Raw genomic sequence first — 17,561 nt, forward strand, 5'->3', positions numbered from 1 at the left:
CTGGTATGGGAGGTAAATGTGAGGGTAATGGGCAGTGGATTGGAGATGGTTAGACTACAGGGAAGTGGGAGGTGAACCATTTGTTATTTGTGGATGACAAAAGACTTCCAGCAAGGTCAGAGAAAGGCAGACAGTGATGGAGTTTGGGGAGGTATGTGATAGGAGAAAGTTAAAAGTAAATGTGGGTAAAAGCAATGTGATGAGATGTACAAGGGGAGAGGGTAGCAGGAAGTTAGAGATAAGTCTTAGAGGAGAGAAATTAGAAGTATATATGTTGAAATATTTAAGGAAACATGTATCAGGAAATGGAGAAGCAGGATTTGTGTAGTGAGGGAAGAAAGTGAATGTCTTGGGGGATTGAAAAGTCATGAGAAGTAAATATCTGGGAATTGATGCAATGAGAAGATTATAGGTACCTACAACACTGTATGAGAAGGAGACTTGGAATATAATCTCATCAATACCAGTCAAATATTTGCGCACATCAGATTGCCTGATGTATGATGCATCACAATGCACACATTACAAAACATAAAGTTATTGCTGTTATTATTGTTCTTTTTCACTTTGAATAAATATAATGTCACAGAAAATGTGATCAAGCCTATTCACAGAATATGGGGGTCACTCTGCTAAAACTACAAAATATAGTCGAAACTGACACCAGCACCCTCATATACCTTACTCATGGCTCATGACTCATACAAAGGCATCATTGTATTTAAGAGGTTAAGAGAGCCATAAAGGAGAAATTTAGGTTTTTGAGATGAAGTGTCTGAAAAGTGTGGTGGGGGTTACAAAGTTTAATAGATTGAGAAATGAGGAGGAGAGCAGGGTTAGAAAAGGAGCTGGCAGATGGGGTGATGAAAGATAGTTGGTGATGTGGAGACATGGAAAGAATGAGTGTGGAAAGGCGAGGTGGATAGAGGGCACTTGAGTTGAGAACCTAAAATATAATGGGATGAAAGGGATTTTGAAAAAAAGGTGAGATATCTGTGGAGCAGGAAAGGGAGAAGGCAGGGGATAGTTGTGAGTAATAGTTGTGCATAGAATATTTGATGAAGCCTGAAGGGAGCTCTCCTTGTCTCTGTTTTTTTTAATGAGGGGACGAGGAGGGAGGGTCACATATGTGAAGAGGCTGGTCCTGCTGTGGATATGCTTTGTCTTGCTGTATTGCCTCAGACCCAGGCAGTGGGCAGGTGACAAGGAGTAACTTTCATCCAATGAAGAGCTAAGATAAAGAGAAAAATGGGTGATGAGTGGGTGCATGCTTTGGTTGGTTATCTCCCATATAAGGGGGAAGGCCCTTTGTGTATAGATATTAATAGTCATGTACCAGCATTGAATTTATTTTCCACTCTTGGTTTAAGGGGACCGTCACGCTCGAAAACGAACTTCGTCAATTAGGATCAGAATTTCGCGAATTTTTAATATGTTATATATACATATACTGAGATGTTCACCACAAAATTTCATATCATTTGGTTGAAAAACAATGAAGTTGTTAATAAAAAAACTTTTTTTGACCAATTACAAACTTTCTATCTCCTCATTTATTCATTGACTGAGCATGCTGAAAAAAAAATACCACAAATGCTCTATAGCAATACTTAAAAAATTATCATACAGTTTTTGGAATTTCCTCTTATTTTAGGATTTTTTTTTTTTTTTTTTTTTTTTTTTTTCTCTCTTTAATACGATATATCGACTTCTATCACAAAAAAAAAACAAAAAAAATCCCACGATTAAAAGTTTGCAAATTTATTCAGCTTTCAAATGATCCAAACCCCATTAAAATAGGCCAAGTAGTTACGGAGGAGATAGAAAAAATGTAGAGAAAAGGGTAGTTTTGAGATATTGAGCTTTGAAGTTCAAAATACATTTCCCTGCATTTTTTATATATTTCATTTAGATTTTTTTTTCTCTGCGACAATCTTCATGCATTCTATGTCATTCACATGTTATAAAGTGTAGCTGGTACCTGGTCCCCCCTTTTACGAGGTATTAGCAGCTCAGAAGGCGAGGGTTTCAGGAGGCACCACCTCCCTCATTGTCGCCAGGTTCGCTTACTAGAAAGCTCCCGGCTGGAAATCGGAGCTGAACGATAGTTTTCTCTTCCTCTTTCTGGTCTTTGGTGTCCCTTTCCGTTCTGTGTCTTTGTCTTGTTCCTCAAGTGCTTTTGTAATGATGGGATTGACTCCAACCAAGTGAGAAAGAAGATTATGTGTCCTTCCAAAGTTATGATCAATGACAGTCGCTCTTGTGACGAAAAGCACTCGGAGCGTTTCATTTGAAGAGGCACGTGATGGTACATCACGCATGCTCAATGTTTGCGGTGACGTCATTTGAGAAAAGAGGATATGGAGAGGTAGAGGAGTGCGATAATGCGCAGTCAGCATAGCCCAGCCCAGGCGCGCACAGCAGCACTGCTATGAGTCATCTCCAGTAATAACCGAGGCAGAAGTACACTCTTTCTCAATAATTTTATTCATTTTCTTAGCTTTCATGAAACGCACGTTTCTTCTTCGAATGTTTAGGCATTCTTGAAATGATTAAAGCTTCAAATAAAAGTAAATAAAAGTTCTCCAAGGAGTGACAATTCGCTTTCTCCGCCTACTCACAATAATTCTCTCAGTTTACTCAGGAGTGCAAAGTGCTATCCCCACATGTAAGACAAGTTTCCAGCTAGTCTATATTAGTGAATAACAAAATACATCGCATTTGTGCCATTTTTATTGCGATGAAATAACTTAGTCGAACATATGTGTAGCGAAGGTGTACTGGGAAGTGGGGGGGGGTCAGAAAAATAGCCATAACTCCTTTATTTTTTTGTATTTCGCTGAGATATTTCAGGACTGGCTTGCCAAAGGCCACTAGATGAAAGGTTTTTTTTTTTTTTTTTTTTTTTTTTTTTTTTTTTTTTTTTCTCTCTCTCTCTCTCTCTCTCTCTTCGAATATTTAATTTTTTTTCGGAAATTCATCACGACAGCCACCTTAAGGCAGATATATTATCTGAATCTTTATGCAACAACCCACAGTCCTCCTCTCTCATATGAGTATGTGTGTGTTTGTGTGCAAGATATTTGTATGTGTATTAACCCACCCTAGAATAGACTTGTTTTCTTATTACTTATGAGTAATGCCTTGTGCTGTAAGGAACAGATTCTTTATGAGCTATCATTATTTTATATTATTTTTTGAATATGTGTACATATCTAAATTATCCTGAAACCATATATAAACTCCATATATTTCTCTGTTTATTGAGATGTAGTATTATATTTGTAGCAATATTAATATAGTCAAAAGGTGTCAGCAAAATGTATCATAGTAATATTACCTTATTGTAGTTGATTTTGCAATGTGTGCTTCTCCTTTTTTTTTTTTTTTTTTTTTTCCTTCGTTTCTCTTTTTTTTTCTTTGTAAGGTATAGTCACTTAGAGTTAGGGACATCAAATTATAATTGCAATGAGTGGTTAAGTATGGGTGAGTTAATGTAATATGTGGCCATGACTTATCTTTCTTGTTGTCTAGTAAATTTCTCTCATAGTAAGTTCTTATTTCATGCCAAATGATAATATAGGTTTGTGTTTTTATTAGTAAGTCCCATAGAATGTATTCAGTACCTGTTTAGTATTTGTCAATTTTCCTTTTTGGTTTACTTGAGTAGACAGTTGTTTACATAGGATGTGGATGGTTACTGTAAAGTAGCTCTAATAAATGTGTAGGTTGTGGAAATGTTTGTAATTCATATGCATACTTTTTCAGCATGAGCAAAGACCCTGGAAGAATAATACAGAAATTAGTGAGACCAGCTCATCGGGGGGAAACAGCACCCAGAATTCTCAGTTAGACAGCCCTGCTCAGTCCCCCGGACATCCCAAGCCTTCCCCAACACCTCCACGACCTCATTTTCAGCCACAGACTATACAGATTCAACAGACTAGATTACAGGGGCCTGCACCTCAAGGCAGTACTGTCAGGCCTGGAATGATCCAAGGAAGCAGCATGCGCCCCATTGTGGGACATAATCAGGGGACAGGTGAAGGGTTTGGGGTGCAGTCTGTGGGTACACCAAGACTAGCAACAACTGACCAGTTCACCCGCCCACCTGGAGCTCCCAGGCCTGTGTCAGCTGCTACACCCTTTACTCAGGCACCCACTACCAGTCCTTATAGCTTGGGGCCTCCAACACCAAGACCACATAATGCTGAATCCTATCCAGGTGCCCCTCCAACTCCTCGTCCCACTACTGCAGATCCTTATACTATGCCACCACCAACCCCACGGCCTCTTGACCCTTATACCACTCCCCCAAATACACCAAGGCCACCAACTGGAGAGCATTATGTCATTACCCGAACTCCAGCAAGTGATCCATATTCTCAGGCACCCTCTTCTTATGCCCAAGCTCCTCCAACACCACGACCAAATGATGACAGCTTTAACTCTGGTCAAGCACCTGTAGGAGATACAAATCGACAGCACCTGAGAGATCTGTTGCAGAGATATCGTTCTCGCTCTTGGAATGAAGAGGGGAGTGTTGTACCACAACCTATATCATCACCCAATGGCTCCACTATTCAATTCAGGCAGCCATTGCCACCAGGTGGTCCAGGGCAATCAATGAGACCCAGACCAGTATTAACACAAGGATCTGGGCCAGGAGTTCCAGTTTCTGGGACACCCATAGAATCTCACTTCAAGATCCTCATGCAGCAAAGAAACATGCCACAACAACCTTCAGTGCCAAACAACCCTCAAGTACTTGGTCCTCGTAATCCAATAGACCCATATAGCCAAATGGTACAGCAGCCAAGACCTCCATATCCAGGAACTAGTGGGCAGACCATAGTAGGCCCTCCTGTGGCCAGTCCAACAGGTATTATGGTGAGTCCTGGTATGAGTTCTCCTGGTATGACTCCAGCACCTGTCCCAGTCCTCAGCACAACAGGCCCCTCTCACCCAATACCACCACAGCAGCAACAACAACAGCAACAACAACAACAGCAGCAGCAGCAGCAGCAGCAACCACCACCACCACCACCACCACCACAACAACAACAACATCAGCAGCAACAGCAGCCACAGCAGCCACAGCAGCAGCAGCTTCCAACCCAGTCAACACCAGCATCACAACCAACACCTGCTCAAGACTCTAGTGGAGCAGTTGGACAGGCTCATCAGCTAGAATCTGAACTACCTGAAGCAGTCACCAGAGAACTGGAACAGTTAGAAGAAGAGCAGCAGCGAGCACAACAGCAGCAACAGCAGCCATCGGGGGAACAAGGACAGTCAGGAGAGCAACAGCAAGTACAGCCTAAGCAGCCAGCTCCTCCACAGAGGCCAAGTGGCAGTAGTGCACAGGGCACCTCTTCAGGAGTAGACCTTGAAGACATTACTCCAGGTGACCTTGCTATGGAGGAAGACGATTTCCTTGGTAAGTACTTTATGCCAATCATGTAGACTAATAGATGGGTAGATTGTTGCTGGAATGTAGAGTTATTACCTTTTTCATGTAACTAAATCTGTGTATATTCCAGTGAGGGTAATATTTATAGATTCCAAGGAATAAGAATTTGTACTTGAGTTGTATATGTATGTATTGTAATTGAAATGATATTTGCTAGTCAAGGGGCATTGAGCATTACTACTTAGGTAAGAAGTCAAGATTTAAGGTTTAGGGCTGCATGTCAGCAAGTCTATGGTAAGGTCTCACTACATTGAATTCCAAGCTTCAACAAGTCTTCCTCAAGGAACATCATAGCCCTTTTTAGGAGTTGATGTTAAACCAGATCATATGTATGCATATAGGTAAAAATTGTTGCCTTGTATTTACCTAGTTGTGTCTTATGGTAGGTAGAAGGTAGATTGAGAGAAGCATGTAAATGCCTTGGGGGATTAAAAAGTGTAATGAGAAATAGACATTTGGGAATGGATGCTAAGAGGAGATTGTGTGAAGGAGTGATTGTGCTGACAGCACTACAGGGCAGAAACATGGAACATAAGAGAGAAAGAGAGGAGTTTGAATGTGTTTGAGATGAGGTGCCTGATAAGTATGATGAGGGTTACTAGGCTGCATAGAATGAGAAATGAGGAGGTGAGGAGGAGAACGGGGGATGGAAAGAGTTGGGAGATAGGGTTGATGAAAGGAGTATTAGGGTGGTTTGAACACATGGAAAAAATGAGTGAAGAAAGACTAGCAAAAGAGGTGTGAAAGGCAGAGGTGGAAGGAGTGAACATGAGGGGGCAACCTAGGACAAGATGGATGGATGGGGTAAAAGGGGCATTGGGAAAGAAGGGAATGTCTGTTGAGGAAGGATGGGAGAGGACAGAAGATAGGGGTGAATGGAGAAGGGTTATGTATAGATGATGCTGTGATGCATGAAGATTGGGTGGGGATGGGGGGTGAGAGAGTATGTATGGAAAATAAATTGAAGCAGCCTAAAGGGATTTCTCCCCATCGTCTTTTCTGCATGAGGAGACAGAGTAGGTAAAGGCCACCTTTATTGATCTTAGCAAGTTGTAGGTTTCTCTGACAATTTTATTTATCTGTTTATCAGGTGTCATGTTCTTTGTGGTAATCACTCCCAGGTCTTTTTCAGAACAATACTTTGTACTAATTTTATATTGTCCTAATATATATATTTATATATATTTATATATATATATATCCTGCCTTCCCCTTTTTGGCTACCTCCCTTGGAAGGGGGAAAAAGCCTTGGTATATGTATGTATGTATGTATATATATATATATATGTATATATATATATATATATATTTATATATATATATATATGTACAGGTAGTTCTCGATATATGCGAATTCGCGTATATGCGATTCAAGAATTTGCACCACTTTTCGATTTGTGCGGGGATACATTCGAAGATATGCGATTTGACCTAAAAAAAAAAAAAATAGTCGCGGCCGATTATTTTTTTCAAAATACCTATTATATATTTGAAGTTGGTGCGCATAAAGCCGTGTGGTAACACTGGCTGCATCAGCTAGGTAGAGCTGGCATCACTGCGGCGTTATCACAACAACAACACCGGCAGCTGTACAGACGGCATCGTCTTAGGCATCCTTCCTGTTTCATAGGCCAAACCATTGTCTTTCTGCAGGTAATTAAGCTTTTTTGATACACAAATTAATTATTTTTTTCACAAACAAATTAATTTTTTATACTTATTACTGCCCCAATTAATTTCGTCAATTTTCACTCTCTGCAAGAATTATCGTTTATTCTCCGCACTGGATAAACTCTAAGCAGTAAGCCTGCCTGTGTATCTCCAGAGCACATCAACAGTCAGTTTAAGTGTAGCAAGCAGTCTGAAATGTGAATTGTAAACAGACTGATTTTTCAAACAGCTGAAGAAAATACGCTTGGCGAAATAAGTGATGTTTACGGTAGCGTCTTTTCCCGAGGTTAATACTTACATGTCAGAGAGTGTTAATGTTGCAGAATACCATTGCCTTGTGCTAAAATGTATGTAAACATATATGAGATGCAGTATGTAAGCCCTTTGCCAAAATAAAATATGTAAAAAAAAAAAAAAAAAATCAATCCGAGTTGAGAACGTATCCCCCTTTTCCCCATAGGTTCAATAGTTCGATATATGCGAATTCGTTATATGCGGGGGGTCCGCGGAACGGAACCCCCGCATATAACGAGAACTACCTGTATTTATATCTATATATTTATATATATATATATATATGTATATATATATATATATATATATATATATATATATTTTTTTTTTTTTTTTTTTTTTTTTTTTTTCTCCCTCCAAATTCCATTATGCTACATTTCTTTATGTTAAAAGTTCACTTCCCACTTCTGACTCCATTCCCAAACCCTGTTTAGGTCTCTCTGTAGAGACTTGGTCCTTTTCTGTACAGAATTCCTGTAATTACTTTTCACATCTTTAAGTGTAGTTGGGAAGGCTTATGGGAGGATCTTGATTGAGAGGATTAGGAGAGCAACAGAGGGATTAATTGGTGAGGAACAGTGTGGATTTAGGACGGATAGAGGTTGTGTAGATCAGATTTTTGTGGGGTAAGACAGATATGCAAGAAAGCTATAGGAAAGGGGAAGGATGTTTTTTGGGCTTTTATGGATCTGGAAAAGGCTTATGACAGGGTAGACAAGAAGGCAATATGGGAGGTTTTGCGGATATACGGGATAGGAGGAAAGCTTCTAGGAGCTGTCAAGAGTTTTTACGATAGTAGTAGAGCATGTGTGAGGATAAGAAATGGAGAGAGTGAGTGGTTCTAGGTAAAGGTGGGACTTCGTTAGGGATGCATTATGTCGCCTTGGCTGTTCAACTTATACATGGATGGGGTGGTGCAAGAGATAAATGCAAGGGTGGTGGGTCAGGGATTGTAGATTGTTAAAGAAAATGGAGAAAAGTGGGAGCTGAGCCAGCTGTTGCTTGCAGACAACACTGCACTTGTGGCAGGATTCGAGGAGGGATTGAGGAAATTGGTGACAGAGTTTGGGAGAGTGTGTGAAAGAAAGCTGAAGATAAATGTGGGTGAAAGTAAGGTGATGAGATGTACAAGGGGTGAAAGTGGCAGCAGACTGGAAGTGAGCATTAAAGGAGAGCGACTGGAGGAAGTGGATAGTTTTAGATACTTGAGTGCCAATGTGGCAGGAAAAGGTGGAGTGGAGGTGGAGGTAGAATGTAGATTGAGAGAAGCGAGTAAATGCCTTGGTGGTTTAAAAATTGTAATGAGAAATAGACATTTGGGAATGGAGGCTAAGAGGAGACTGTAAGAAGGAGTGATTGTGCCAACAGCACTGTATGGGGCAGAAACATGGAACATAAGAGAGGAAGAGAGAAGGAGTTTGAATGTGTTTGAGATGAGGTGTCTTGAGAAGTATGATGGGGGTTACTAGGCTAGATAAAGTGAGAAATGAGGAGGTGAGTAGGAGAACAGGGGTGGAAAGGGAGTTGGGAGATAGGGTTGATGAAAGAGTATTAGGATGGTTTGGACACATGGAAAGAATGAGTGAAAACAGACTAGTAAAAGAGGTATGGAAGGCAGATGTGGAGGGAGTGAACATGAGGGGACATCCTAGGATGAGATGGATGGATGGGGTGAAGGGGGCTTTGGGGAAGAGGGGAATGTCTGTTGAGGAAGGACGGGAGAGGACAGAAGACAGGGGTGAATGGAGAATGGTTGTATATGGTGATGCATGAGGTGGAATTGGTGGGGGGATGGGGGTGAGGGAGTATGTGTGAGCAAAATTTGACGCAGCCCGAAGAGACTTCTCTCCGTCCTCTCCTTTTATGCATGGGGGGACTGAGAGGGGGGGTCGCTGATTTAATGAAGCGGCCTTGCTGTGGATATGCTGTGTCTTGCGACACTGCCTCTGACCCAGGGCAGTGGACAAGGTGCAGGGATGACCCATCATCCAGGAGGTGCTAAGATGGGAGGGAGGGTGGAGGGGAGTGGAGTGTATTTAGGGATGGAATGGGTGGTAATGATTTTATGCCTTTCCCTTTTTGGCTACCTCCCTTGTAAGGGGGAAAAGCCTTGGTATATGTATGTGCTTTCCACATCAGTTTTGCATTGTCTGCAAAGATCATGTAATATAATACACCCTCATCCATGTCACTTATATAAATAGTAAACATCGGAGCCAATACTGATCTCTGTGGTACACCACTAATAACTTCTTCCCAAGTAGAACTCTTATCTCTGAGCATCACTCTAATTTTTCTTTCATGCAAGAAATCCTCCATCTATTTTAATAGATTTTCTTGTATCCCTCCTATGGTTTCCTTTTTTTTTGGGGGGGGGAGCAGGGTTGAATCGGTTAGGTGTCACCCCCCCCAAAAATGTTGCAACATGGAAACGCCGAAGAGGAATCAAAAGTAAGAAAATATAGCATTTACAGGGTTTGCAAAAGAAAGTGGAATACGAGGTAGAGGTATAGATTTGGAAAAGGAAACAATGTATAAAGATATTATAAGAAATCAGGAGATTACAGAACTAATAAACGAAATTATAGATCTGAAAGCAGGATACAAGGCAATGTATAGGGAAGTGAATGAGTTGAAAAAACGAAATGCTGAAACAAATGGGGAGCTTAATGATCTAAAAAAAAATAAGCAGTCAAAAGTGAGAAAAATGAAGATACTAACAAAAATGAGGCTTTGAAAACAGAAGTAAAAGAACAATACAAGCGGTGACCAAGAAAATTGGAGAAACCATAAAAGAGACAGATTTCCAAGATATCAAAAATCAATGGAAAATGGAACAAGAAAACCAAAAAATAACATAAAAGAATTTGTACAACAACAAGTGGAAGAAAATGCAAAACAGTCATTAAAGTAATTAAAGAGAAAGAAAATTGAGTCAGAGACAGAATTGATAAAAAAAAAGTGTATAGTAGTTTATGGTATTAAAGAAAAACTCAGTGTATCTACTTAAAGAGAAAAAGAGGAGAAAGAAATAGCAAGAAATTCTGAAAGAGATACAAGAGGGGCAAGAAATGGAAAAGGAAATAGAGAAAATGCATAAAATGGGACTATTCCCTAAGAAAAAAATAGACCACAAAAAATTAAACTTAGGTCTCAAATGGTAGTAGAAGAAGTACTATAAAAAACAGCAAAGTTTGCCAAAAGTGAAAATTACCAAAATATATGCATAAAAAAGAAATGAGCTATGAGAACAAAAATAGAGAAAAGACACTAAGAAATGAAGCAAATGAAAAAAGAAAATGAGAGAACAGAGACCTTTTTTTAGTATTGGACTTGAAGCTGAGAAAATGTTATTTAAAAAAAAAAAAAAAAAAACACTGGAAACATACAATGAGGAAAAAAAAAAATAGAACTAATGTATACTAACATAAATGGCATGATTTCATGACTAAAATTAAACAACTATCTTGTGGAAGAGAAACTGGATATAATATTTAGTTAGTGGTGTTATATGGGAAGGGAGCTGTGCTCATGGTGACCCGTCTTTGTATCTTTCAGCATCAAGTTTTTTTCTTAAAATCTTGAATAATATTTGCACACTGTTTCCTTGTCTAATTTATTCTAGGTTTCCAGCACTCTGTGTGGGGATTCTTTCTTCCAGATCTCTTCTATAATTATCCTTTTTGAGTTTCTTTTCATGTCTTGTTTTTCTGTTGTCCCATTTTAATAAATCATCCCTAGGATTTCCATTACTTTCATGATTCTATAGTCATTAGATCTCTTTCTCTTCTTTGTTTCAGAGTTGATAGTTCTAGTTTGGACAACCTTTGTATGTTAATTTGGAGAGAGTTGGTGCCATCTTTGTCGTTGCTCTTTGTAATCTTTCTAATTTCTTTATATTCTTTTTAGTACTGGGTGTCTATAGTGTTGCTGCATACTCCAGTTTTGGTCTTATTAGTGTAGATAATTTTTTTTTTATAATTTCCTTATCCAAATAGTCAAATGCCACTTTCATAGACCTTAATAGGTTGAAGGTTTCTCCGACTATTTTATTTATATGTTTGTCGAGTGACATGTCTTTGCTGATTATTGTAGAGATGAAATTAAAGGTCCAATACCACCAAATACTGTTGGACAAGGTTTATATAATCATTGGATAAAAAATAGGAGAAACGGGTTGGAGTCATGTTTTTGACTAAGAAAGGCTTAAATGTGACGAAGATAACAGAAGGAAATAATAATGTGGAATTGATTATGATGATAGTTGAAAACAGTGACATGAAAAGTAAGAATTTTGTAGTGATATATGTGCCCCATAAAAACATATTCTTGGAGAGTCACCATTCCAAAATGTTGAAGACATAAAGCATGCTTTAAATGAAATACTGAAAGGAGGAAACTTAGTAATTATGGGTGACTTTAACTCTAAAGAAGTATGTTGGGAAGAGATTACAGTGAAAGGTGGAGAGGAACTTCGGGGAAATATACTGCTGGACATGACCATTGAATACACAATGACTCAATGGGTAAAAGAAAATACCAGATATAGAAATAATGAAGAACCGTCAAGACTAGACTTAATATTTATGTCAGAGCCTGAAATTGTGGATAAGATGGAATACAAGATACCATTTGGGAAGAATGACCACATACTAATTGAGTTCAAATTAAAATAGGAAATTTATTTGGGAAGAAATGAGAAACACTGAAAAGGAAGGCTGATATACAAAATAGATTTTGAGAAATTGAGAAAAGTCTTTCAAAAAGCAAATTTGGAAAACTTCTTTAATGAAGAAACAAAGATGGAAGAGAAATGGACAATATTAATATTAATCTATAATGGAGTGAAAAAATACAAACCAAAACAAAAACAGGAAAAGGTGTACATTAAATGCTGGTACAACAAAAAATGCAGTGAGGCAAAAGATAGAAGAGACAAAGCTTCAAAAAGCTGGATAAAAAAAAAAAATTGTTAGTGGCAAATATCAAACTAAGAAATGAATATGTAAAAATATACAGGGAAGAAAAAATAAACTATGAAAAAGACATAATAGACAAATGTAAAGATCAACCTATATTATACAGATGTGTAAATGGTAAATTAAAAAAAAAAAAACAGGAAATAGTGAAACTGCATCAAGGGAATGCAGAATATATAGAAGATGTAGAAATGGTGAAAATTATAAAAAAAAAATCCAATCTGTATTCACAAATGAAAATATCACTCCATTTCTAATCCTGACACATGCTCTACTACTTGCATAAAAATCTTGACAGCTCCTAAAAGCTTTCCTCCTATCCCCTATATCTGCAAAACCTCCCACAGTGCCTTCTTGTCTACCCTGTCATAAGCCTTTTCCAGATCCTTAACCCCTTCCATACGGTGCCGCACACGTAGACGTCATGAGGAGCAAGTGGATTCGCGACGCTGCCATATCGGCGTCTTGATTATATTTATTGTAGTCGCCCCTGTGTTTTTACATTCTCCCAAATGCGCCCTGAATCCCATTCTCTGTGGTTTTCAAAATTCGTGGGTGAAAGAGAGAACGATCGATATAAGCGGTGACTATATTTTATGATGCAAGTATTATTACGACACGTCATACGGCTGGCATTGGCTGCTGCCCGCGAGATTTAAGTTCCGTACTGAAGTGGTTAAAAGCCCCAAAAAAATCTTTACCTTTTCCTATAGCTTTCTCATATATCTGTCTTACCACAAAAATCTGATCTATGCAACCTCTTCCTGTCCTAAATCCACACTGTTCCTCTCCAAATCCGTTCAATCAAGATCCTCCCATAAGCCTTCCCATCTACACTTAACAAGCTAATCCCTCTGAAACTACTACACTCACACTAGTCCCCCTTTCCCTTGTAAAGTGGAACTCAATCAAGATCCTCCCATAAGCCTTCCCATCTACACTTAACAAGCTAATCCCTCGGAAACTACTACACTCACACTTGTCCCCCTTTCCCTTGTAAAGTGGAACTATACAGGCACTCCTCCAGTCATCTGGCACTCTACCCTCTCTCCAGCAAACATTAAATAAACCTCACCAGCCAGTCCACCATCACTGTACCTCCTTTTTTTTTTAGACATTCTGCATGGCATCCATCCAGACCAGGTGCTTTACCTGCTCCCATCATCTTAGCAACTGCCTTCACTTCATCCTTCCTTATTTCTCCTCCATTTTCCTCACTCATCAGTCATTTTCTTAGCACTTCCCACTGCAACAATCTTTCCCTTCCTATCCTCTTTCACATTTAGCAACTCCCTACAATACTCCACCCACCTTCCCCTTACTGCCTTCTCTTCCATTATCATCTCTCCATTTGCACCTTTTACCTCTTCTTCACTACTTGATTCGCCTCCTCTTCCTCTTAATTTCTTTCCAAAACATCTTTTTATTACTTTCAAAATTTTGTCATACTCTTACCCCATTTCACATCTGCTCTCCTCTTTGCCTCCTGTACCTTGTGCTTTACTTCTCTTTTCCTTGTACCTCTGATATGACTCCCTCATCCTATTTTGTAACCAATCTGTGAAAGCTCTCTTCTCTTCTACAACCTTCTTTGTTTCCTCATTCCACCATTCACTACCCTGTTTCCTCATTCCACCATTCACTACCCTCCTTCCTCATTCCACCATTCACTACCCTCCCTTCTATTTCCTCCCGTCCTTCTTGTTCCCCACACCATCTTTGCACAGTTTGCAAATCCCTCCTTGAACCATCCCCTTTCCTCCACTCTCTCAGTTTCTTCTTGTACTCCTTTTCCTTAAACTGGACAAATTTAGATTTAAGAAGGAAATAGGCAAGAATTGGTTTACTAATAGGGTGGTCGATGAATGGAATAAACTTTGTAACCATGTAGTAAGCGCTGAAACTATCAGTTGTTTTAAAAAACGATTAGACAACTTTATGGATGGGGATGACAGGTGGTGATGGATACGGAGCTGCCTATTGTAGGCCTTATGGTCTCTTGCAGTCTCCTTTATTCTTATGTTCTTATGTTTTCATTTAAAGAGTTCACTCTAAGCACCTCCCTACCTTTTGTCCTTTTCCTCTTTCTCCATCTATCCTCCACTCTCAACTTACCTTCCACCAAAAAATGATCTGATATTCCCCCACTCCCTCCCCTTAGCACATGTACATCCTTAACTCTTCCTATTATTCTCCTATCTACCACTACATAGTCCATTAACACTACCACCCTTCCATCCACCACCCTCTCCCATGTGTACTTATGCTTGACTTTCTTCCAAAACACTGTATTTGCTATCATCAACTCTCTAGACACATCACCATCAACTCTCTACTATGATTCTTTCCTGGAACCCCACATTTCTCAACCACTCCATCAATTGGTTCATTTCCTACCCTAGCATTAAGGTCTCCCAATACTACTACATAGACGTTCCTCCCTAATCCCTCTATACACTCATTTAAATCTATCCAAAAAGCCTCCCTTTCTTCTACACACTTCTCACTACCAAGCCCATATGCACTTACAAAAACCCACATCTCCTTTCCCAATTTCACCTTCATCCACTTTAACCTTGAAGAAACCGCCTTCCACTCCACTACCCTTTACATATCTCTTCACTTACTAGTATAGCCACTCCATCTCTCCCTCGCCCTCTCTTCACTCCTGAGAATCTCCCTACTACACTCCCAAACTCACACTCATCCTTCCCTCTCAACTTAGTTTCACTCAAAGCCAACACATCCATCTTTCTTCTCAGAAACATACTACCTATCACTTCCCTTTTACTCTCATCTGTACCACATCCATGCACATTAAAAGACCAAACCTTAGGGTACTGGTTGGAAAACTCTTAGGCCCTTTTATGCCTTTACTTTTTTTTTAGGAATGTCCCCTGTGGGGCTACAGGGAGAAGGATGCCTGGTCCCAATCCCCATCCCATTTTTCACACCTCTTATGATCCAAGTGGGAATACTTGGTGGCAGCATTCTTTTCCTTCCACCACAGGGTAGGCAAAACAAGGAAACGAAATTCAGAGAAATGGTACAGGACAACAACAAGGGGTTGGGGGACAGCATAACGGAGGGACAGTAGCAGTATGATAAAAGTTTCATCATTTCTCTGTGAGCAGAGTCCTCCTGTATCACAGACAAAATAATGTGTGGCTCTGGTCCATAGGGGTGCCCCATGTAGACCCTAAAGTATCAACTGCATGCTACTCTGCCACAACAACATGCAGCCAATATCCCAGATGGGGGGCTAATGATAATAATAGTAATAATATTAATTATAATAATAATAATCATCAGTTTTGAGTTGGCAATACAAAGAGAGAGAGAGAGATGTATGCACATATTGTGATGCATCATAAAATCATTGTACATCGGGTATATTGAGCATGAGACATGATGCATCATCAAATCATTGTACAACTGGCAACCCAGTATTTATGCATGAAAATATGAATTATAATGAAGTGGTTAAACTGAAAGGGAATTTGTCTTTTAGGTTTCTGTATAAACTTCAGTGCCTTCCTCAAGTTTGCTGACCCAGGCCTCCTAGACCCTCAAAATGCATGGAGTGTTTGTAGGAGGAACATATCTAATCTGACAAATTTTCTTTAAGGTCTCAGTGGAGACTTCAATGCCTTCCTCGAGTTTGCTGACCCAGAACAAGATGCTGATGGGGATGAGGGTGAGGAGAAAGAAAAGTTGCCATCAAGTCTTTTTGACGACTTAAATGAAGAGGAAGATGACGAGTCAGGTGACAAGTATGTAGTAGTATGATCTCTCTTCTAGCATAGAAAGCTTCAACTTAGTAATAGATTTGAATCCTCAAGACTTACTGTCCATTTGCACAAAAAAAATTGAGTTGACAATGTTCTTAGTCTCAAAGAGAAATTAGTGTATTAATTGACAAGTTAATAGTTATTTTTTACCAAAAGTCCATGAAGTAATACAGAATATACATTATATTCATATTAGGAAAAAATTGGAGAAGAGTTCCGAAGGTGGTCCCAAAAGCAACTTAAAAGTGTCAGCTGCTACTGGAGAGCTAGAAAAGAGGATAGGACCATCAGGAGCAGCAGGTCATCCTCCTGTAGGTCGTTCAGTAGCTCTTGTGCAACAGAAGCCTCCACAACTTGTACGTCCAGGCCAGGGCTCACCAGTCATCTTGCCAGGGCCTCGTATTGGCCTTGCTGGGCCTCCTATGGCAGTGCCTGCAATGGCAAACCCATCACAACCACAGATGGCACCTCATATAACCCAGCCAGGCCAAGGTAGGATTAATAACTTTTGCAGTTTGCAGGCCACTATTCAGGTGAGTAGAGGTCCTGAACAGTAAATTATGTAACAATTTCGTGAAGGACATGATTTGATGAATAATTTGGATATAACTTGTTTAGAGACCCATGAACTGTATTCTGGGATTCAAGAATTTAGTTCTGGCTAATGTTATCTATCAAAGACCAAATGCTTCTTCCCCCTTATTAGGGAAATAGCCAGCCAGTGCATGCACCCACCCCCACTCATACCACTCCTATCCATCACCCATTTGTTTCCTACTCCTCTTAGCTTCTCATGGATGAATTGTCATCCCAATCTCTCGCTCACCACTCGGGTCTAAAGCAACACAGCAAGACAAATGTTTTACTTCATTATGTAGGGCATCTCAGAACAGTTCCTAAACCATCAACTGCTTGCTGCCATGCAATCACTACTACATGGTAGTGTGCAGTCTGTACCCTAGTACAGGGTAATTCAATATCACAATTTTATTCCACTTGGAGGAATTCTATTTCAGTGCTATTGTTTTGATCAACTAACTTGTCAGCAGAGTTGTTCTGATCAGACTATCCCATATAACCTATTGGAACCCATGAATAATTAATATAATGGACTTTTTCCTCTTTTCTTCTTCTTCTCCTCCTAAGATCCATTTTTTTTTATCAGTTTAGATATGGTGTAGAGGAATGTTAGCCTTCAATGGCTGGTCTTTGAGAAACAAGAATGACTCTTTGTCCATAAGGTGCTGACATAGGAATGGTGTTGAGTGGGTTTTTATTTGTTTTATTGTGTATTAAATTTTCTCTCTGGAAATGTGGTTCATTGTGACAAATATCCATCCTCCCAGCTGCCCA

At 39.5% G+C, this 17,561-nt stretch overlaps 1 protein-coding gene across 11 annotated transcripts in view; it reads left to right on the plus strand.

The window, feature by feature from the left end:
• The window catches only part of LOC143026595 (uncharacterized), a 321,375-nt gene that overhangs the window by 241,789 nt on the left and 62,025 nt on the right, over nucleotides 1–17,561 (plus strand). For all 11 annotated transcript variants that reach the window (XM_076187254.1, XM_076187255.1, XM_076187256.1 and 8 more), the window contains 3 exons: nucleotides 3,769–5,440; nucleotides 16,046–16,190; nucleotides 16,405–16,700. In XM_076187254.1, coding sequence (XP_076043369.1) covers nucleotides 3,769–5,440; nucleotides 16,046–16,190; nucleotides 16,405–16,700 — 2,113 coding nt within the window. The remainder of the gene's footprint in view (nucleotides 1–3,768; nucleotides 5,441–16,045; nucleotides 16,191–16,404; nucleotides 16,701–17,561) is intronic.

This window comes from Oratosquilla oratoria, chromosome 6, assembly GCF_046742065.1.
Source record: "Oratosquilla oratoria isolate Oo_2021 chromosome 6, ASM4674206v1, whole genome shotgun sequence".
NCBI classification, from domain to species: Eukaryota; Metazoa; Arthropoda; class Malacostraca; order Stomatopoda; family Squillidae; genus Oratosquilla; species Oratosquilla oratoria.